Source organism: Atractosteus spatula, chromosome 3 (genome assembly GCF_055471065.1).
Source record: "Atractosteus spatula isolate fAtrSpa1 chromosome 3, fAtrSpa1.hap1, whole genome shotgun sequence".
Classification (NCBI taxonomy): Eukaryota; Metazoa; Chordata; class Actinopteri; order Semionotiformes; family Lepisosteidae; genus Atractosteus; species Atractosteus spatula.
In genome coordinates, this window is record NC_142708.1 from 12,150,927 (window position 1) to 12,173,215 (window position 22,289).

The window sequence follows — 22,289 nt, forward strand, 5'->3', positions numbered from 1 at the left end:
CATAAATCGAGTTTTCATACTCTCGTTCAGCTTCTCATAAAGCGTGGGGCTACATAAAATACAGGGGGCTGCATAAAAACCAGTTGGTGGTCGGTGTTTGCATGCAATAATGATAATAATAATTTCATTACATGAAATAATGATATACTGGTTAAGGTATTGGTAAGGTACTGGTAAAGAGATGAAATATTCAGTGGTATTTTCACATCCTTGTGATATGCAGATAAACCTGCACATTTTAAAAAGAAGCTTACACAAGGACAAACATTTTCCCACAGTAGGATTGTAGCCCATCACCATTCTTTGGGCACAGGCATGGTTTTTGTTAGGAAAAAAGCAAAAAAAACAACAGTGGTGGAGATCAGTTACGTAAAGCTGATTTACATAATATTGTATAATAATATTCCACTCAGAAGTTCCCTCGTCTTTGGTTTTATAATGAAGAGCCGATACAACATGTACTGTAGGAGTGCCCAAAATCTCAGCTTATGTCAATTAGACTTAGTCACCAGTATATAGCTGTTCTGTAGTAGAGTGCTACTTGTCAGTGTCAATGTCCTGAGTGCCCTTGGTGACACAGTTGACAAGGACATGCACACTGGAAAAGCTATTTTAATATTGCTGTGTTATTTTACTCCTGCGTGAGCTTCTGCAAAACTGGGCAGGGTATAGGGAAATTCTGACCTGCACCTAATTACTAACATTGCCATATTATAATAGCCAGGGGTACGTTTCACATTTTGCTAAAGAGATAAGGAAACCCAAGCGTCAAATGAGATTTTGCATGAAACTGCTATTATTGTAAAGCTATTTGCTCAAAGCTACCTTTTCTCCTGGTGGAAAAACTTAATAAATCCTGTGGTATGTGCTGTACTTAAGCACTGAGCAACAACCCTGAGCCCCGTCAAAATAATCTTGTTCAAAGTCAACAACAAACTGTCTCCCAAAACTGACTATAGTAAGGCCAAACAAAGCACATTTGTTCTCTGTTTTATGCTATGAAACATTTCTGTTGATAACATTTAACAAATGTTTTCAAACACTTCATTTTGGAAAAAAATCTCAAGTTTTCTTCCAATGTTTAATTATTTCCATAGCTATCTACCTTGATACTTCTTCACAATGTATGGCCAAAGGCCATTGATATGTGAGACTGCGTTTGTCCCAGTAGGCGTTCCGATGAATTGCGTAATAAGATTGGGTAATGTGAACATTGGCAGATTGCCCTTGGCATTCCACTGGCCATCCGAAAGTTGTTATTAACAGCAGCTCTCCAGGAGTTTCCCGCATTTGCAATCATGACTCCATCTAGGAAAGTTGTGTGTCTGCTTCTTCTGCAGTTGCTTGCAGCACACACTGCATGGAGTGGCAAGATCCTGGTCTGGCCTGGAGAATACAGCCACTGGCTCAACATCAAGACAATCGTGAACGAGCTGGTGGATAGGGGCCACACCGTCACAGTCCTCATTCACTCGGGCACACAGTTTATCAACTACAACCAAACCGCCCGCTATCACTTTGAGGTATTCCAGGTTCCCTTCACGAAGGAGAGTGCGGCGGAGGTCTTGGACAAGATGCTGGGGTACTGGATGTATGACTTGCCAAGCGATTCCCTCATTCAGGGCTTTCTAAAAATCACTGGTATGATTGACGCAATGATGGACCAGCAAAAGGACATGTGTAGAGCTTTTTTTGGGGACAAACACCTGTTGAAAAAACTGAAACAATTCCAGTATGATGTTCTCCTCTCCGATCCAATCTCTTTGTGTAGTGAGCTCTTAGCAGAGGTTCTGGGGATACCCTTCGTCTACACACTAAGGTTCTCCTTCGGCAATGCGATGGAAAGGCAGTGTGGACAGATACCAGCGCCCCCCTCTTTTGTTCCAAGTGTTGGCACACAGTACACCGATAGCATGACCTTTGTGGAGAGACTCAAAAATGTTCTGTTTTATACATTTCAAGACTTCTTATTTTACACCTTTACAGCTTCAAAATGGGACAGGTTTTATTCCGAAATTGCAGGTAAGTCTGGAAAAGATCTGATATTATTGCTGTTAAATCCGGGTTCATGTCTTTCGAACTCGCGGGGGGGTCTTCTTGTTTCTTTGCATGCTGTTGTTCTTGAGCAAGGGAGGCGATTGTGTTGCAATAACACAACAGCATTCAAGGGAATAAAAGGGTCACGTGGTCAGTTGGATGGAAAAGTTATCATGTGCAACATGTTTGCTTTTTGTTATACCATCATTGATATCTGTTAATATGTACAGTACATCTGGTCTCACAACAGAATATTCTTGTGCAGCAGCCCAGTTTAATTAGAAGACTGAAAGCAACAGTTGTGCTCATGAAGTCACACAAATATAGTGCAGGTACAGACCATGGTGCCTCATACACCTGGAATCTTACAGGTTTAAAGACTCATAATTGTCCCAGTTAGAAATATGGTGAAATATTATAACAATGTCACAGTGGCTCCATATACTGTACATAAGTATCAAACTAGCAAATTAATATTTAACCATAAAGCTATTGGATAGAGTCACTTACCATGGTCTCAACCATGGATAACTAATCCAGGTAGTGAAGAACCACTGTGGCTGTCTTGTGAAGTCACCACCACCCAGAGGGCTGTTTAACAACAGACTCTTTAACTGCTTAGAGCTGATCTGGAACACAATCCTTGCAAAGTCACTGATGCTCCAGGACCTGGATTAGACACTTGTGGTCTAAACCCTACTGTGGCAACCTCATTCATCCCCACATGTCCAGTCTGCTGCGACACCGTTAAAAACCTGCAGGAACAGAGTGAGCCCCCTATCTTCCCTCCACTGGTTTATTGTGCAGATTCACAGTGTTTGCAGCAAACACCACCACACCATCACCACACTGAGTCATGCAAGCCCAGACTTCACTGTGCCAACAGCTCCCCCAGATCTCTCGACTGCAATTGAAGACATGCAGTACAGGACTCTTGTCCTTACATTCATTTTACCTGGGAGGTGCACACAAATATGATCTGAGATTACGATATGTATGTAGCTTGTTAATTGCAATTGTGTTGTGCTGCCTGCTGCAGTAGGTTTACATAGTAGAACTGCAATTACATGATACTGCATTAAGGGAAGTAATTGTACATAAATACTGGGAATCCACACAATACTGTCCATACAATGCAAAATGAGTTTAAAAAAGCAAAGCGTTCTGTCTATTTTTTATACATAAAATCACTTTTTTCAGCCCTGTGCACAAAAACATCACAAACGAGGTGTTATAGTATTTGAAAAATAAGGGGTAAACCCTTAGTTGATGGAATATTTAACAGGTTGTGCTTTCATTATTTTACTAAAACATATTATTCTGTTATTTATTTAAAATGAACCGTTAAAGTATGCATACTGCTGTGCCTGACAGCCCTCTGTCCTGCTCTCTTCCAAAAACATGCAAAGTAAATGTCTCCCCCTTGTGCTTTCACTGCAGAAAGCACCCAGTAACGCAGTTTTAGTAGATAGAGTACATGTGATAAAAATGAAAAGGCTGGAGAAACAAATCATCCTGGGATCCTTATCAGAGAAGTCAATTAAGACATAGTGTGTTCTTAACATAGGTGTAGGCAAAGTCCTGTCTGAATAGGTGAATTATACCCTCCATCATCGCTGGAACTCCGGCCGGTATCGCTCTGTGGGAGGCAAGTGACTCCATATAGGAATCTCTATTTTGTCAGGAGTCACTGCCCTCTCAGCCTCTAACACACAGGGGTCACCTGGACAATACTATTTACCCGATGAACACAAGACCTTCATGTCTTCTAACTGGCTGATATTGCTGATGTTCTTGCATTGTGTCACTGTAAGTTGAAGTGTCTCATTGAGATTTCCAGGTGTTTGAAGAACGAGTGTATGATTACAGTTTCTAATCTTTTTAACCTTTCAACATACAATATAATCTATAGATAAAGTGCATGTCTTGTTAACATTTGTAGTGACTTCATGCAGTGAATATGCAAAGCGGAGGTGGAGTTTTTTCTAAAACATGTACACAGTTTAATCATTTGGAAAAGATTAAATGTTCAGTGGCACCTTCACATCCCTGTGTTGTTCACATCAAGCTCCCTTTTTTTAAAAAAAGAAAAAAAACACATGGCAGGCTTAGCAGTTACTGTATATCACACCTGCGGGCAAACTACGGCCCGTCAGCCAGTTTTAACCGGCCCTTGAGGTAAAAAATAAAATTAGTCAATATTCGCCATATTCCACTTTTGTTTGGTGCCGTTTTTTCTTACATTAAATTATTCGTGCCGTTAGATGGCGCACGAACGTTTTACCACAGTGATTCCAAACTGTGCATCGCGCCACCTAGGGGAGGCGCCATTGTCGGTCAGGGGCGTCTCAAGCATCGCCAGTCAAAAAAATTATTACGAGCAAAACCCGCTGTTCGAGCAATGTACGAGTCGTGCGCTACCTAGCTAGATTGTGTCATATGACACTTAGGCAAGAGAGTCGGCAGTCTGTGAGCAGCGTACCAGTTAACCACGGCTTCGGTGTTTCATGTTTCTATGAGTGGTCATTTTGTGGGTTTTTTGTTATACGATCGCAATTGAGACGTGAAAGACATGGAGCCTAGTTCTAAAGAGAAACGGAAACGCAAATACAGAAAGTATGACGACAAGTTTCTTGAATTTCGGTTTCACATGCACAGTTGTGGACACTGAAGAATGTCCTCGGTGTGTTGTCTGCCTTAAAGTGATGGCTGCTGAGAGCATGCTCCCCAATAAATTGAAACGTCATTTGGAAACTGTTCACAGTAGTTTGATAAGTAAACCTCGTATTTTTCGCGCAAGTTTTATGAATGAACAGCTGCTTTTTCTAACCACACTTCAGTCCCCAGCAAAGGTATTTTTTTTATCATACAAATTAGCGTATCGAGTAGCACAATGCAACAAATCTCATACTATTGGAGTACCAAAGGAGTAAGCAATAGAGCTCTGTGAATTCTGCTTCCCTTTGCAATATCCTGCCTTTGTGAATCCAAGTTCAGATCAAGAGTCAGTGTTAAGAAGGAGATGCACGTTGCCATTTCAAAAATATTTAAAATTTTAAGGATAGGGATATAAGCTCCCATTTATTTTGTGGCATTCAGGGTGCAGAGAGAGAGATTTAACTGCAGGTTACTTTGTATTTAGTTTGAAGGCAGCTCATCTCTTGTGTGGCCTCTGTAGGCATATTAAGAGTTTAGCTCTTAGTAGCAGTCTGGGGTTTTCTAGGTGACCAGAATGTTAGGCCTCTGAAAATACTGTATATAACGTAACATGTTTTGTTGTGTGTTGTGTCATTGTTTTAAAATATCTGTCCAGCCCCATTTGTAACAATATAATGTAACTTGGTGTGTTGTATGATTTTGTATCTTGTATTGTGTAGTTTATTGTAATATTTGTTTTAGCCAAGTGTGTCCTCTCAACAAAGCTGTGCCAGAGAATGAAAAATTCACATGCCTCTAGTTAAACCAGCAGCTCAGGTGCATGATTACAAATCACTTACAAGTCGGGGGTTATGAATATGAATATTTATTTCACTGATTGACAAAACTCGGTCAAATACTGATTTTCACCAGTTGCGGAATCCCCAAAATGTAACAGTTGCTATCCTCCACTCATTAACCAGGTGTCAAAGTAGTAAAATAAATATAATAATTATTATAATACATTATAATTATTGTAATAAAATGATTGGTCTTATAGCGTTGAATAACCTTTTGCTTCTGTAGTGTATTATGCTGCTGCTAATTTTGTAATTCATCGTATTTATCAGTAAAATGTTTTAATAATAATAATTGCTTACATTTACAGTATACAGCGCTTTTTTGGACACTCCACTCAAAGCACTTTACAGGTAATGGGGACTCCCCTCCACCACCACGACGGCAGCCATAGTGCACCAGTACGCTCACCACACATCAGCTATCAGTAGGGAGGAGAGCAGAGTAATGAAGCCAGTTCATATTTGGATGCTACAGTATACTAATTAAGCGAACAATTGATTCAGGTCATTAAGACTCCAAGATGGCATGAAAATCAGAAGACAAAACAGACCAGAAATACACATCAGGTCCCTTAAAGTCTGATTGATTTTGATATCCCTTGTCAACACCTAAGCGTGCTCTGTGTGAATTATCTGCAAAGTCATGGCAGAGTATATGGGGACTGTTCTATACCCTTATCTGATTCATGTCAGTCTAATGCTTTTTTAAATCACATAAGTCTGATAGCAAAATCTCTCTATCTTTGACATAGATAATAAGGGGTATGTGTTGTATTGTCACATCATTGCAATTGAGAAATGGAAACATGTTAAGGCAGGTTCCTACTAGTTAATTGCATAGTCATGAGTCCATCTCTACAGGCTTCTTCCTATTTAACCACCCAGGTGACAGAAGAGAAGAGATCCTAGGTACTACCCAGCTGAGGTTAGGCTGTCCTGAGTCCTTGCCTGGAATACTGTCACAGAACAAAACGTGAAGCATTTTTCTAAAACTGGCCCTGATCTGCTGGACAATCTGCTAAAGCACCATCCAAACTCTATTAATACTTGGCCCTTGTTTTTATTGTGCTGTTTTAAGCGCTTGGTGTTTTGTTGTTGGTAGAAGGATTTGAAAGACAAATCAAAATGCTTTGAGCTAATCGCTGAACAGGAGGCTATCTTTTGAATCTAACGTCTGAAAGAGCTGCACTCCAATCTCTGTGATGTCATGTTTCTGCCTACAGTGATTCAAGCAGAGAGACTTTGCTCTGCTTAGGGAGTGGTACTGTGCTGTTTATGCAGCCTTTCCCCCTGTGAAAATAATCTGGTGTCCAATTTCACAAACCTGAAAGTCTGCCTGGGAGATGTGAGGAGTGGCTTGGCTCCTCTTTGAAAGCAGTTCACAGCCAGGAATTAAAGCTCTCCTCAACATGAGTCCTGCCGGGCTGTTCCTCCTCATTTTCCTTCTCCTGTTCTGTGGGAGACAGCCAGTGCTGACCGGAAATGTGCTGATCTGGCCTGGAGAACACAGCCACTGGACGAACATGAAATGCATTTTAAATGAGCTTATGAACAGGAACCACAACGTAACAGTTTTACTGAGTTCTGCATCACCTTCCATCAACCATACAGAAAACTACCATTTTGAAGTTTTTGAAGTACCATTTCCAAAGACGGAGTTAGCAGGGATTTTAGAGGAGTTTCTTTACTTTTCGATGTATGAATCTACCTCAGCTTCCTTCGTACGGGTATTTCTGAAGACCAGGGAACTATTGGGGAAAATGTTGATTCTACAGAGGCAACAGTGCAACGCCATACTCAGGAACAAACTCCTGCTCGACAAGCTGAGGAAGTCTCAGTATGAAGTTCTTATCTCAGATCCAATGAATGCTTGTGGTGAACTTGTAGCGGACAGTCTCAATCTGCCTTTCATCCTCTCACTGAGGTTGTCATTTGCTTATACATTGGAGAGACATTGCGGACAAATGCCCGCACCACCCTCCTATGTTCCAGCAGTGCCCATTCAGTACACTGACAAGATGAGCTTCACGCAGAGACTCAAGAATCTCCTGTTTTACCTTGCTCACGATGTTATATTTTATGTGTGGACGTTTAGTAACTGGAATCAATACTACAGTGAAATTACAGGTAAGGCTCTACTTAAAGTTGAGGTCAATGCATTACTGGCCCTTAATCTGTCGTAGCTGAGTAGCTCCTCTCCCTTTCTGGTGTGAAATTTCCAGCGCTGTGAAATTGTCTCTGGTGACAAAGCATATACAGTATATTTATGAATTAAATATTTTATGAGGCATAACCTTATTGTTTATTAAAATATTTTTTAATATGGCTACTTCCTTTAAATCCTCAGCTATCTTGTTTTTAAGGTGATCCTGATAGATGTGTAATTTATAGTACAGAATGTAGCCTTTTAGATCAACTGTGTGTATAGATGGAACACCCATCCAGGGTGTATCCTGCCTGAAGAACAAGTGATGTTATTGACAATAGACATCTAACAATGTGTCAATTAGATTTTATTGCTAATCATGATGGACTACTACAGCGTATGCGTGTTAATGTCTACCACGCGATGGACTGGCGTTCTGTCAGGTTATATACTGCCCTGCTCCTGTTGCTTGCTGGGATAGGCCCCTGCTCCCCGGTAGCCTTGAATTGGACGAGGCAGTTAGGACATGGATGGATGTGAGGGATTAGCTACTACAGCACCTAATATCGGTTCAGTTCGGTTTATTTGTCAAGTGCAGTGAAATGCTTATTTGCATGTATGCTCCGATATAAAGACATTAAAATAATCACCAAAAACATCCACACAGAACAGCAGCAGCAGCTGTTAAATAACATAAATCTGGAGAAAAAAAAAGGTCAGACAAGCAGTGTGAGGGGGGGAAAAAGTGTTTTGCTTTAAAGAATGATGTGAAGTAAAGAAAGCTAAATAACCAGAGAGCAGTACAGAGGTGCATTTTTTTAGCATTGCTGCCTTTCAGCACTGGGGCCTCGGGTTCAATTCCTGGACTGCTTTCTGTCTGGAGTTTTTATGTTCTCCTCGTGTTTATGTCTGTTTCCTCCAGGCAATCCAGTTTCCTCCCACAGTCCAAACACATGCTGGTAGATTCATCGGTTTCTGGGAAAGTTGGCACTGGTTTGAGTGTGTTCCTGTTTGTGCTGTGTGTGTGTGTGCCCAGTGATGGACTGGCATCCTGTCCAGGGTGTATCCTGGCTTATGCCCATTGCTTGCTGGGTTAGGTTTCAGCTCCCCAGGAGACCCTGTATTGGAGAAGCTGATTAGAAAATTGATGGAGAAATAGCAAGATTTGTTTCTTATCATGCGAACTACAGTAAGCTACATTAACAACAATCACAACTGCTGTGATAATAAAAAACACTGAGTGAATTATAGATGTTCTTGGTATATATTGAGAGGCATTAAGAAAGCAACAAAAGCTATCTGGAACACTTGTTACATTTTAATGCATCTCAGTTTGTATATTGTAGCTGTTGATTGAACAATTTTGCATCAGTGTAACTAATTACAATAGATACATATACAGTACATATAACAGCAATGTGAAATGAGCTAGACTGTTAAATTTGCTTACTCTATAATGCAATGAAGTAGCAGAGTCTGAACCATGTCTGGAACCCTCGAGACCCAGCCAGTGCTAAATCAAAGTGGTTTTGCTTCTGCTTTGTCAAGGCAAATAGATAGCACAATGCTTCTTATGACTGTACTCCCTGCATAAACAGGGGCTTAACAGTGGGATACAGATACCAGGAATACTGCTGTGCACATTTTAAAAAACGTTCAGCCTGCCTGTAGTGCATACTTAATACAGTTGAGGAGCTCTGCTACTCAAGTAGGTAGGATTTGTTCTCCCTCAAGAGTTCAATAAAGCCTGCCTCCACTTCTTGAAAACAAAGTTTGTGATTTTTTTTTTTACAACAGGGCTCGACTCCTAACACTGGTTGCAAAGTAGCAATATGTCTCTGTTTTTTACATTGAAAACCATTTGCTCTTACATTTCCTTGGTTTGTTTGCTCCAGTTATGTATTAATTAAGGGTCGTGTGCTACAAAGTAAAGTGTATTTGCCTCAACTGCAGCAAAATAACAAAAATAGAGGGGAGAATTATCAGTTCAGCAACATTACACAAAGCAGAGCATTATACAATATTTATGATACAACTACCTTTCAGACACTGATATTATATTGAAACTAGCATTCAAAAACCATGTCAGCTTGCCATGATCTCAGAAACTGACCAGGTCATTACACAGGTGAGAGACATCTGAGGTGATGCAATCAGCAATCAGAAACTGGACTGGAACAACAGCATCTGGGGTTCTTTCATGTGGTGATTAAGAGACTGGTTGGAACAAAAACCAGCAGGTTCAAACAAATGTCCTCCAGAACCACTGATACTGTGTTCAGAAGTATCCAGTGTACATTCCCGCTTTGAGTGAAATGCACCGTAAAGGTGATGAACTTGTGGTACCCTTAGTTTGTGGATGCAAGAGGCTGATGTTTGTGAAGTTTGTAATTGTGCCAACGCCATTTCACCAAACATGATCCAAACACTAAATCAAAGGGGTACCTACAGTATGGCAGTGTGCGTCATGAATGGGCTACTGGGGCAATACGGCCGCCTGGAAAACAGACTCAAAGACTTGTACAGTATTTAGTACAACAGGTACAGACAAAGCACCAATTGTATAATGTAATTGAATGGAATGTGGGAACTTTTCACACGGGCCATAATTCTATAAAAGGGCGTGCCAGCAAGAAAGAGAAGGAAGTAGAGGGCATGGGAGAGAAACAAGAGACGTGGGAGGTGAAGCTGCAGTTTGAGTGAGCAGAGTTTAAGGTCTCTGGGTTAGATCTGGTTATTTCTGCAAAACTCTGATTTGGAATTAAGCTGGATTCTGAAGAGCACTCACGTGTAACGATCCCTTGAGCAACATTTCTGCAGGCAGGGACCATTCATGTACCCCACAGCTGAGTGACTCTGAGAGGATAGGCAAACTAAGGTAACCATGGCATTAAAGTTCTAATTGCACTGATGGTGTCTATGCGTCTGGGGAAAAAAGATTTTCTATGCATAAATATTTTTGGGGCCTTTTAGAATGGTATGTACTGTATTACTTTATCTTACAACCTGGAACCAGAAGCCCTATGTAATATCGATATCGATTTATACATGCATGCACTCTGCTAAAGAATTGTCTTGAACATACAGGTATGGGTTAGCAAGAGTTACCAAAGCAGTGTGCGCATTCCAAACTCCATTGTAAGTTCAATTGTTACTGTTTTGTCTTTTTCAAAATATAGGTAATCTTGTTTCATCTCGATATGTCCAGGTAGAAATATTGCCAGAGTTTAATAAAGTATTAAATAAAGTTAGTCTTTTGTTTTTATGTACTACAGTATATAAAGTATCTCTCTTTCCATCTTTCTGTGCACATATTTAAATTTCTTACAAAATACCAAAAAGCAGAGAAAGCTTAACTGAACTAATTAAACTCCATTTTTTGAGAAAAGTGGCATATGTATGAAGAAGATAAGGATTGTTTGCTAGAGATGTAAAGTTCAAGTCTCGAAGTTAATCATTAATATTCTCTCTGTAGGTAACAGAGCTGTCTGAATCTGGCTCTGAGGTATTTGCCACCATGAAGCCAAAGCAGTACGTAAAAGTTTGTTTTTTTCTGCAGCTCTTCAATGTGGGGATCTCCGAGTGTGGTAATGTTTTAATATGGCCCACAGAGGGTAGTCACTGGATTAATCTGAAGCCTGTGATAGGAACTCTTTCAGACAGAGGACACAATATCACAGTGCTGGTGCACAGAGGTTCTCTATTCATGGGATACAACAAGTCCTCCTCATTCCACTATGAATTATTTGATGTGCCATTTTCCAATGAAACAGTGCACTATATGCTCGAAGACTTTCTAAACTTCTGGATGTACGAAATGGAACATATGAGCTACTGGGCGATTTACAGCAAAATCAGACACATCTTGAAAAAAGACAAGGAACTCTTTCTTCAGATTTGTGATGGGGTACTGAGGTCTACGCGTGTAATGGAGAAACTGAGGAAGATCGACTTTGACCTCATGTTCGCAGATCCAATTTATCCCTGCAGCGAACTTGTGGCCGAGAAGCTTGGCATTCCCTTCGTTTACACACTGAGATTTTCTATAGCTAATTCCATGGAGAGACTCTGTGGACAAATACCGGCTCCCCCTTCCTACGTGCCTGCAGCCATGGGGAAATTTACCGATCAGATGGACTTCACAGACAGACTGAAAAATTTCCTGTTCTATTGGTCTCAAGATATTTTGGCACTGAGTATGTGGTCAGAACTGGATTCATATTATAGTGAAATCTTAGGTAAGGCTTATACTATGTGTTATGTGTTTTATAGGTACACAGTACCTATGTGTTTAGAAGTTAGGGACATCGCAAAGTTGATGATGTACTGTAGACTCTCCATTAAAGGGTGGTGGGTTCAAGTCACTCCTGCTACATGCATGAGTGAATTACATTTCTTTCATTTCTCTGGAAGTGGCACAGTGGTTAGCATTGCTACTTTGTAGCACTGGGGCCCTGGGTTCAGTTGTGAACCTCTGGTGTCCGCTGTGTGGAGTTTGTATGTTCTCTCTGTTTTCACGTGGGATTTTGTTTTACGATAAAAAGGGGGGAAAAATGCACTTGTGTACACTGTGTCTAAACACTGTGTATACATTTGCTTCCCTGTTCTTTTCTGATTGCATTTCTGCTTTGATTGCTTGCATATGTGTCCATATGCCCCCTTTGTCTGCTTCATTACTGTAAAGCTTGGAAGTTTTTAGCCAATTTTAATATATAATATGATAGCCAGTGTATTTTACCTTTCTTTTAGTGGCCAGGTGGATCCCTTCACTGAAAGCTTTACTGTAAGTCTCGTGATCTTGGTACACTTGGTATGACTCTTCTTACCTTTCACCTCCATATTATGAAACTTAAACACACTGGTAACTCTAGATGTAATTGCTTTTACTGCTCTTTAAACTTTGTCAGTACTGACTCTTAAGTGGTATTTTCCTTATCTATTACAAAGTAAATACACTTAACCTTTACTTTATCTTAAAACCTGCAGCAGTAAAATGTTCAATCGATCTAAAACCTGTAAGTGAATCTCTGATCTTCTGAGATCCAAGCTGGTGCAATAGTATTTACAAACCAGAATAACCCAGTATCATTTCATATCAAGACTTTGAAATCTTGGTGTGAAACCCTAAGAGGGGAAAGCTGAGGATTCTTGATATTTTTGAGTGTTAGCTTAAGAGGATAATTCTTTTTCTGAAACATATAAAACCATCAGTGATCATTCACAGCTGATATAGTAATGAATGTTGTGGTGTGCTTTGGATGAACTCAGCCTTGAAAATATTGACACCTGCAGAGACATAGACACTTATAGACTCCTGATGCTGGGGTTGAACCTTTGGTTGGAAAAAAATGAATTCCATCAGCTTTGCACACTGAAGTCTCACACCATAGAAAAACTGTGACCGAATGTCAAATCTACCATGTTCACCTACGTACACATCCGCTATCAAGAACAAACCTACCAGTCAAATGGGCATCACTGATAAGTTGAAAAATTGGATGTTTATTAGGCAGGATCTGCTTTTCCTCTCTATGTAATGAAAAGGGGGAAGTCACAATTAGGGATAGGATCTGACACGTGTGATGTATGCACATTGTAACGGGCACAATGGAAACTGTCTTGTACTGTGGTAAAAATATGTGAAAAATGTGCATCTATAGTGTTATTCATCCCCAAGCAAGTTACAAATAGAGGGGTCCTACTTCACTCACCACTGAAGTGCAGCTCCCACCTGGGTAACACTCAGCTACCCCACTATACAGCAGACTGAGAAGTGAGAAGGTACTTTACCAGTTGAATTAACAGGGTACTTCAGGAAGGCCAGAGTATTCAATCACAGAGTGTAACTTAGTCATAATACCAGATTTAATGGCTCAAACCTTTCAACAGTTCTTTAATGAACCCCTTTATTGTTACCCTTTAATGACCACACAGTTGTGACAGCAGAGTAGTGTCTGAGAAATGTCTCCTAGAAGAAGGCATCTCCTTCAGCGTAGTATCCCAGTCACTATTGTGAGGTACTGGTTTGAAGAATGTCATCCAGGTCAATCATCCTACTGGTCAATCATCGCCACTTACATCAGCAACCTGGTTTTCCATAGATGGCACCCATCCCAGAACTAACCAGGAGTTAATAATAATCCCTTACCCTTATATAGCGCTTTTCTAGACACTCCACTCAAAGCACTTTACAGGTAATTGGGACTGCTCTCCACCACCAGTGTATAACCCCCACCTGGATGATGTACTAGTACACTCACCATACATCAGCTATCAGTGGGGAGGAGAGCAGTGTGATGAATTCAGTTCATAGATTGGGACTATTGGGAGGCCATGATTGTTAAAGGCCAATGGGAAATGTGGCCAGGACACCAGGGTAACAACCTTACCCTTTTCAAAAAACACTATACTGTAGTGAGCGCCGTCTTTCGGATGAGATGTTAAACTGAGGTCCTGATTCTGAGTGGTCATTAAAGATCCCCAGGCATTTCTCAAAAAGACTAGGGAGTTATCCTGATGTCCAAGCCAAATTGTCCCCCTCAGCCTTTACAGTGGCCTCCAAATTGTCCCCATGTATGATTGGCTTGCACTTGCCCTGTGATGGACTGGGGCCCTGTCCAGGGTGTACCCTGCCTTGTGCTTGTTGCTTGCTGGGTAGGCTCCAGCTTCACGCGACACCATTACAGTACAAAGCGGTTTGGCAAATGACATGACATGATAATCTGACTTCCAACATTTTCCAGTGGTCACAGTGAAAGTATGCACTGTATTGTACAATGTCATATTGTTGTACTTTTCATTAAACAAGTTAAAGTATTTGTTATAGAGTAATTGTTACACAGTACACAAATTCACCTCACTAAAAACATACAGCGTACACCATCCCCGAAATCACAAGAATATTCAACAGATAAGCCACAATAAACATTTTGATGTGATTCTTAGGCTTTTTGAAAATCTGGTGAACCCTTCAAATACAGTAGTTTACTGATTATTTGTCTCCACAGTGGGAAAGGGGTCAGTGCATAATCGATGTTCTACTATATTTCAGTTTATTTTATTCATTAGTTTGGACCCAAGCCAAAGTATCCTCTTGAATAAAATTGACAGTTTCTTTATAGGATTTTCTTTAAGCAGTTCTCCTGTTTTCACAGGAATTTGTCACTCCAATCCCGAGAGCCAGAAAATATGGTGGCTCTGAAGTGCAAAGCACACTAGTAAAAGGAAGGGCATACTGGAAAATGGAGTGTGCACTAAAAAATAGGAGCGCATAGTAGGATAAGATGAGAAAGTATGAAATTGCATTACCGTTCTTTTTCTAGTGTGGGCTTCTGTTTCTAGTCTGTGCTCCTTTTCCTAGTGTGCTTAGCACTTTGATGCCACTGTGTGAAAATGCCCAAGTGACTCAAAAATGTGGCTTGAAACATTGATATAAGATACAGAACATACTGTATGCTGTGTACCTGCTGGAAACAAAACTCTGAACAACTTTAAATGTACAGTACTTGTATGTTTTAAGGCAGGCTGTCTGATTTTACTCTTGTTTCCGACAAAAGGGAGGCCCACGACATTCTGTGAAACCATGGGGAAAGCTGACATCTGGCTGATCCGTACTTATTGGGACTTTGAGTATCCAAGACCCTTTCTTCCCAACTTCCAGTTTGTAGGAGGACTCCATTGCAAACCAGCCAAGCCCCTGCCAGAGGTAATATCCTTATCATGTCGCCTTCATTGTTTTGTTTTAAATGGTATGAAATTTAGGGGTTGTGAAAAAGGGGTATAAATATAGCAAAAAGGATTGTGGGGGTATGAAGAAGGTATACTACCATACTGTTCAAGTCCTTAACATGGCTTCCTTCAAAATCAAATGTTTTCAAGTTGAATATGGTGACAAAACTGAACCATGGAATTATAGACCAATAGGTCTGAATTCTATTATTGCAAGGTTATAGAAGTAAAACTCATCTTGTGATCATCTACATGGAAATATCCTTCTTAGGGAATAGTCAAGAATGTTTGGATTTAGAATTGCTCAATAAACAGAGACCACAGATAAGGGGGTAAATACTAAAATTGTGGTGACATAATTAGCGGAGTACAACAGGGATCTGTACTAGGACCACTGCTTTTCTTGATTCATATCAGTGATTAATTCTGGTAGAATAAGTAAAGTAGCCACGTTTGCAGGTGATTCCATATCAGAAGTATTAGTGATTGGTACAGAAGCAGCAGGTGAAAGTAAAAAAGATTTATTTAAAATATAAGGCAGGGAAAACATCTAGCATCTTCTGATATACTGTATATATTATATAGAAATTTTAACTGTTTATACTGTACATCAGTCTGATTTATTGTTTGCCGTTAATACAGAACATGGAAGAGTTTGTGCAGAGCTCAGGAGAGGATGGTATTGTGGTATTCTCTCTTGGATCGTTGGTAAAAAATCTCACCAGAGAAAAGGCAAATATTATTGCTTCTGCTCTTGGACAAATACCACAGAAGGTTAGTCATTATTTAAACTCTCATGTTAGAAATAATGAGTCTCCAAAGTACAAATGGCTCTCATGCAATTGTTTGGAGCAAAACAACTTAGATTTTCATATTTAGTTTAAATCACTACTGTACATTTATTTTATTTATGTGTGTGAATTAATTTGTTAGGGAGAATGCATTTTGGGTAAACTTTCATTAAGTAACTTACCCACTTTCTAAATAGATAAAAATAAATGAACTTTACTAATTACACATTACAAGATCTAAAATTTCTGGGCATTCAGTTATCAGTGATAAAAAAGCAAACATTTGTCTCATTTGTTCAGAACAATATTAAAGTCAAATGGAATTCTCATTTAATGGCTTTGAACTCCACTCAATATTTATTTTGAGCGACTTCTAATTTTGCATTTAAACTTTGGCTAAATTGTTATTATCACTTGATTAATCATGCAAAATGTACTCATTTGTGTTTTTTATTATGCATTGATGTGTGAAGTGAATTCCTGATGAGCATGTTTTTGACCAGTTTAAATGAAGCAAATGTTTGTTTTATAACTGATAAAGGCTCAGTCAACACTAAGTACAACAAAATGTAATACACTGACATGTGTTAGCAATACAGTCAATACCTTACTAATACCATTTGAGCAAGTATTGATCAATTTATTTGGCAATAAAATGGTACATTCAGTATGTACTGTAAACTGAGAACAGTCTTAGACTCGTTCACCTAATTTATGTATAGTAACTGGACCAACCGATAAGGTTGATCAAAGTTTTGTTGCTAATACAGCTTTTTGCAGTGATCCCGTTAGAACCGTCTGTTGATAACTCAGTTCTTGAGTCTTTTATGAAAGTTGCTCAAAACCATATAAAGTAAAAAGTTCAAAAGCAAACGTTGGGGCTCTAGGCTCTATTGCAAGGAGTCTTTCAACATGCTGTAATCAGCTCCTCAGCACTAGTCAGTCATACAAGGAATTTGGTCACATTTACTCTATCAAAACATGGTGGGTTTTACCATGAGTGTTTTTTGATTGATAGGTTCTATGGAGGTACAGTGGTGAGAAGCCAGATACCTTGAGTCCAAACACCAGAGTTTATGACTGGATTCCTCAGAATGACCTTCTAGGTAAGGTGCTGGAATTGCAATATTTCATTTTCCCTTGTTATCTGTGGCAAAACAGCACAGATTTGATTTTTCTTGTGTTGTCTTTTCAGTGCAGTGAACTGTTTGTCTGTTTGTTATGTAAGCTGGCTATTTATCGCATGATGTTGAAGTTGTCTCTTTCAATGGCCTATTAGAAACAACCTCTCATGTTTGAATTTTTTTGTGTTCTAAAGGGCTTTGAGATGAAAAATCACAAAAATACAAGGATCATCATTATTTTGTGTTTGACTTTCTCTTGAAAGGTTTTGATGAGATACATTTAACTACGGCAATTCTTTGCTTCTCAGAGTTGGGGCCCTGGATTCAATTCCAGGTGCTCTCTTTGGGGTTTGTATGTTCTCCCCATGTTGGCATGGGTTTCCTCTGGGTGATCCAGTTTCCTCTCACAGCCTGAAGACATTCTGTCAGGTTAATTGGCTTCTGGAAATACTAGCCCTGGAGCGAGTGTGTGTGTCTGTGTCTGTGTGCCGTGCAATAGACTGGTGTCCCCACCAGGGTGTATCCTGCCTTGCACCCACTGCTTGCTGTGATAGGCTCCTGCTCTCCAGTGACCCTGTATTGGATAAAGCTTGTCCTAACACTACTCTGAACGGGACTATGCCTATTCTTGCAGAACGTTTCCAGCTTGTGCTTCCTGCGGGGCTACTGAATTTTAAAAAGCCGTTGCTTGTGCTATACTCACAGGACACCCAAAGACCAAGGTTTTCATCACCCATGGGGGGACCAATGGAATATACGAAGCCATATACCATGGGGTTCCTATGGTGGGCATCCCTCTGTTTGGTGACCAGCCCGACAACATGATGCACATGAAAACCAAGGGAGCTGCTGTTGTCGTCGATTTCAACAGCATGGAATCCAGAGACCTTGTGGATGCCCTCAGCACAGTGCTACATGACACGTCGTAAGTCACATTTTAGTGTCACTGTCACCTTTGTAAGACGAACCAGAGCTGAAATGTTACTCACTCTGCAAGACTAATGCACCATTCCGAAAACACAATTAATGTGCTGTCAGCTTACCTACATTAAACACCCGAATCAATTTGTCATTTAAATTGTTCGTAGACAACCCTGCCTCTTAAAAGGCAACTGGAAAGACTTATTAAAAAGGGTTAATTAAAGCCAGGGATGCTGCAAAATGAGAGATTGTTTTCCTGTTTTAACTTTTTTATCCTCTCTAAGGCTATAAAAATATACTGCATAATACTGTAAGTGTTTAACTAGCCAGAACCCGGGTCTAACCCTGTGCTTTTCCGAGCCAGGTTTCTGTAACTGCTTCCTCAATAAAAACCTCCTCTGTATTGTGTCAATGTCGGGAAACGTTAATCATCACATTGTTCTTATCCTTCATCACCAGGTACAGAGAAAACGCCATGAGGCTTTCGAGAATCCACCACGATCAGCCGATGACACCGCTGGAGAGGGCCGTGTTCTGGATCGAGTTCGTCATGCGCCACAAAGGGGCCAAGCACCTGAGAGTGCAGGCTCACAATCTGGCCTGGTACCAGTACCACAGTCTGGATGTCATCGCCGTGCTGCTGGCTGCTACGGCAGCAGTGGTGTTCGTCCTCATCAAAAGCTGCGGCTTCTGTTTCCGGCGATGCTGCAGGAGGCCTAAAGCAAAACCCAAGAAGGAATAAGTCCTGGTCACTGAGTGCTTCATTTCCCTTTCGGATCCAATCCGTGATTTTTTTCCAGTAATCGGTGAAACCGCGATTTCAGATAATCTTTATATAAGGGGTCAATCAGTGTTAAGATGCCAGAAGTTTGGAGTTCGTAATGAGGTTCAATACGTTCGAGTAGGGACTGCATCTGTGTGCAAAAGAACAACTACGGGTTAATTTTACGCAGAAAAATACAAACACAATGTTTCAGCTGCGGTCTTCTTCAGGTGTAAATTGTTCTTCCTTCCACCCGAAGAAGGCTCAACAGTCTAAACGCTACGTTTCTCCTTTCTACTAACCAGGCTCAATGTGTCCGTTTACGACACTTTGTGCTTTGATCTTTTGGTGTGGCACTTCTGGTATTCTCTGGAGAGATTTCAGAGATTATTTTTTTTTCTTTCAAGCCGGTCTTAAAACGTTTCTAATATCCTAGTGCACAATGTCTGACAGGTTTAAATGTTTGGTCTTAACTAAAATTCAGGAGGGACCGCGACAAAGAAGATTTTCACCCCGCTGCTTTAAATCATAAACATCCCTGACGTCATTTCTCGGAACCAGTAATTCTCTTTATTTTAGCATTTCGCAGCGCACTATTCTCCTCCACCCCTTCTCCATCTCGGAGGCTTTCCCTTGGTTAACTCCTAACTCTGCATGGAGTCCCAGCCTCTTCTACAGTACCTATGGCTATGAGACTGACCCTCGCCAAGCTGGGATCAGAGATCCCCTATTCAGTGGCGAAACCAGTCTTGTGTGCGCAGAGTGGGGAAGAGACTGTTTCAGGCTCACCAAAACAGATCAGTGCCCTCAACTTTACAGTGGGTGTGCTATTCTCAGGGGGAGGTACTGTAGCTGAGGCCTGAGAGGGAAGAGAAAGAAAACAAGTGAATCAGCTAAGATTTCCCAGCTAAGGCGCAGGCCTGCATGGGAAAGGGTAATAGCATGTGGATCAGTCCACTCCAAGGGATGTGGAATACTACAAAACCTAAATACTCAATAAACATCCTCAAACCCGCCTAATTCTTGAGTGCTGTTATTCCCCCTGATATCACTTTAAAGAAAAGTCCTCTGTAAATTGTAATACATCACGTAGGCAAGAAAAAAGGCTAAGGAAACAAGCATAGAAAAACCGACTTGCAAACTACTATATTAAAAAAACTGGGAACTATTGAGGTCGGGAAGAATCCAGTCTCTGTGTTTACATCCATTATTATGGGTAACCCAATGCATAAGTTGCAATAGATAAATGTAACGTACTGTAGTGCAGCTGTTCCTCAGAAATGTGATGTTTGAATATGCACAATTATGGTGCAAGTTATTTTGACTAAATGAACAGAAAGCTGCAGCACATTGCTTCAGCTTTTCAAATTTATTACACTGCATAGTATGCCTTTAGAATTCCAAACATGATTAAGTGTGTCATTGTCATTATTCCAAATAGATGTTCTGAATGATATGTGTATGTGCGGCATACAGTATCTTTAATTTTTAGTGTTTACATGTAGACAGCTATTCTGAATACGACACACATTGATAATGCCCTGTAGAGCGTTAGTTAATTTTGAATGTCACTAAATAATAGTGTTAATTTATATGCTTCTGATGTGAGTTAAATTCACTTTTTATTCTCCTGTTTATTTCCACCTGTTTATAGTTCAAATGTTTTGTATTTTGTGGATAAACTGCTGAATCTTTTACACTTTTGTTTATATCCACATTCTCGTGCCGTCTGCACGTGGAAAGGAATGCTGAGAGCTGATATGTTAAATATGATACTCATTTGGTTGATTAGTATGATAGAAAATTATGAACATATTAAATAAATTTGTATATATTGATTTATGTAATGTTTCAGAAGTATTATTGAATTATTATTGTTGTTTCTTATATACATACAACAAATAACTTTTGTAATTTGTCTGTATTGTTAAACTATATCTTGAGATCAAACCTGAATTTTGATAGCAATGCTTATATTAATAGATGAAGAGGTTATTTTCAATAATTAAGAATCAAACATCAAAGTCAGGGTAAACTTGAATAACTGAATTCACAAACAGCAGCGGTAGGCTTTAAAATTAAAGTAATTAATTACTCTCTAGATCCTATTACTACTGAAATGTTATGGGGTGATAGTATGTTTAACCAACAACAATGCAACTGGAGAGGATTAGGACTGAAAAGGCAAATAACACTGTGAACAGGCTTCAGTACAGAAGAACTGTGGTCAAGATGGAGTAGGAAATTTGTGTTGAGATGCAATAAAATTAAAGTAAAAAAAACATTTCTGTGCTGAATTGTCTTTGCATTGAGTGTCAATATATGCTCAATAATATTATCACATTTCTCATTTATTAGTTGTATTTTAATACTTCAGATGTCTCTATAATTTTGGCCACAGTTGCATACACTTGTCTTTTAAAGTAATTCTACCCATCCAACATCAGAAAGTCCATTCTTGGTAAGGGCTGTGACAACCTAGAGCCTGTCCCATTTGCACAGGGGTAGAAGATGAGACAGGATACCAGTCCATGACAGGACACACGCATGAAAAAACACGGAGACAGTTTGACACCCGTTAACCTTGCCAACATGCCAGGGAAAACCGGAGTACCTGAAAAACATGGACACAAGGGGAACATGCAAACTCCACACTAAGGACCTCACATTTGGAATCAAACCCAGGACCCAAGGGCCTATGAGACAGCGGTGCTAAATGTCAGTGCCATCCTTAGTACTACTGTACATATTTCCTCCAAATGTCTTCACACTGATGATGTGTTCATTTTCTTATGGAAACATTTATGATGAGGGCAACAAATTAAAAGGAAATCAAAATAGCAGTGGGTGAAAAACTGAATCATTTCATGAAAAATGTATTTCTAAACGTATTTAATGTAGTTTTTGAGTAGTTCTATTGAGTGATTGCTGGAAAAGACTGAGACTGGTGAAAAGACTGAGAAGAGTTTTCTTGCAAGCAAAACTCAAGAGTATTTGTACTTCGCATAAGCTTGAGATTACATTGACCATTCATACTGATTATGCATCTAACTAAAATTTGAATATAATAGGGGCAAGATGTATGTGTACTGAATTATAATTTTAAAATTTATGGAGAATAAGAAATTAGGTTACAGTTCAATTTTTCATACTGCAAAACTGTTTCACTCTATTCTGAGAATGTTTGTTTCTCAGTATTTTTGGACTATGATGTTTACCATAAACCTGCTGGCAAATGTCTGAGTTTGTTTGTTGTCTTTGGTGTATTTTGTCTACAGTACG

At 39.8% G+C, this 22,289-nt stretch overlaps 1 protein-coding gene across 3 annotated transcripts; it reads left to right on the forward strand.

Moving 5' to 3' along the window:
* Positions 1-1,298: 1,298 nt before the first annotated feature.
* On the forward strand, positions 1,299-21,280 carry LOC148837420 (UDP-glucuronosyltransferase 2A1-like). Of its 3 annotated transcripts, none has more exons than XM_088910130.1 (6): positions 1,299-2,022; positions 15,237-15,385; positions 16,051-16,182; positions 17,218-17,305; positions 18,029-18,248; positions 18,704-20,353. In XM_088910130.1, exons 1-6 carry the CDS (start codon positions 1,299-1,301, stop codon positions 18,984-18,986), a joined length of 1,596 nt encoding a protein of 531 aa, XP_088766256.1. In that variant the 3' UTR covers positions 18,987-20,353. The 3 variants fall into 3 exon arrangements, with proteins under 3 accessions (XP_088766256.1, XP_088766257.1, XP_088766258.1); XM_088910131.1 differs by lacking the exon at positions 1,299-2,022 and adding an exon at positions 6,916-7,661; XM_088910132.1 differs by lacking the exon at positions 1,299-2,022 and adding an exon at positions 11,169-11,918 and having other exon boundaries at positions 18,704-21,280.
* The last annotated feature ends 1,009 nt before the right edge of the window (positions 21,281-22,289 follow it).

What these genes read in the sequence shown, in the direction of transcription:
- LOC148837420 (XM_088910130.1), top strand. Translation starts at nt 1,299, where the DNA reads ATGACTCCATCTAGGAAAGTTGTGTGTCTGCTTCTTCTGCAGTTGCTT. An exon ending in GTTTTATTCCGAAATTGCAG is followed by an intron (nt 2,023 to 15,236) that starts GTAAGTCTGGAA and finishes TTCCGACAAAAG; the next exon opens with GGAGGCCCACGACATTCTGT. An exon ending in CAGCCAAGCCCCTGCCAGAG is followed by an intron (nt 15,386 to 16,050) that starts GTAATATCCTTA and finishes CCGTTAATACAG; the next exon opens with AACATGGAAGAGTTTGTGCA.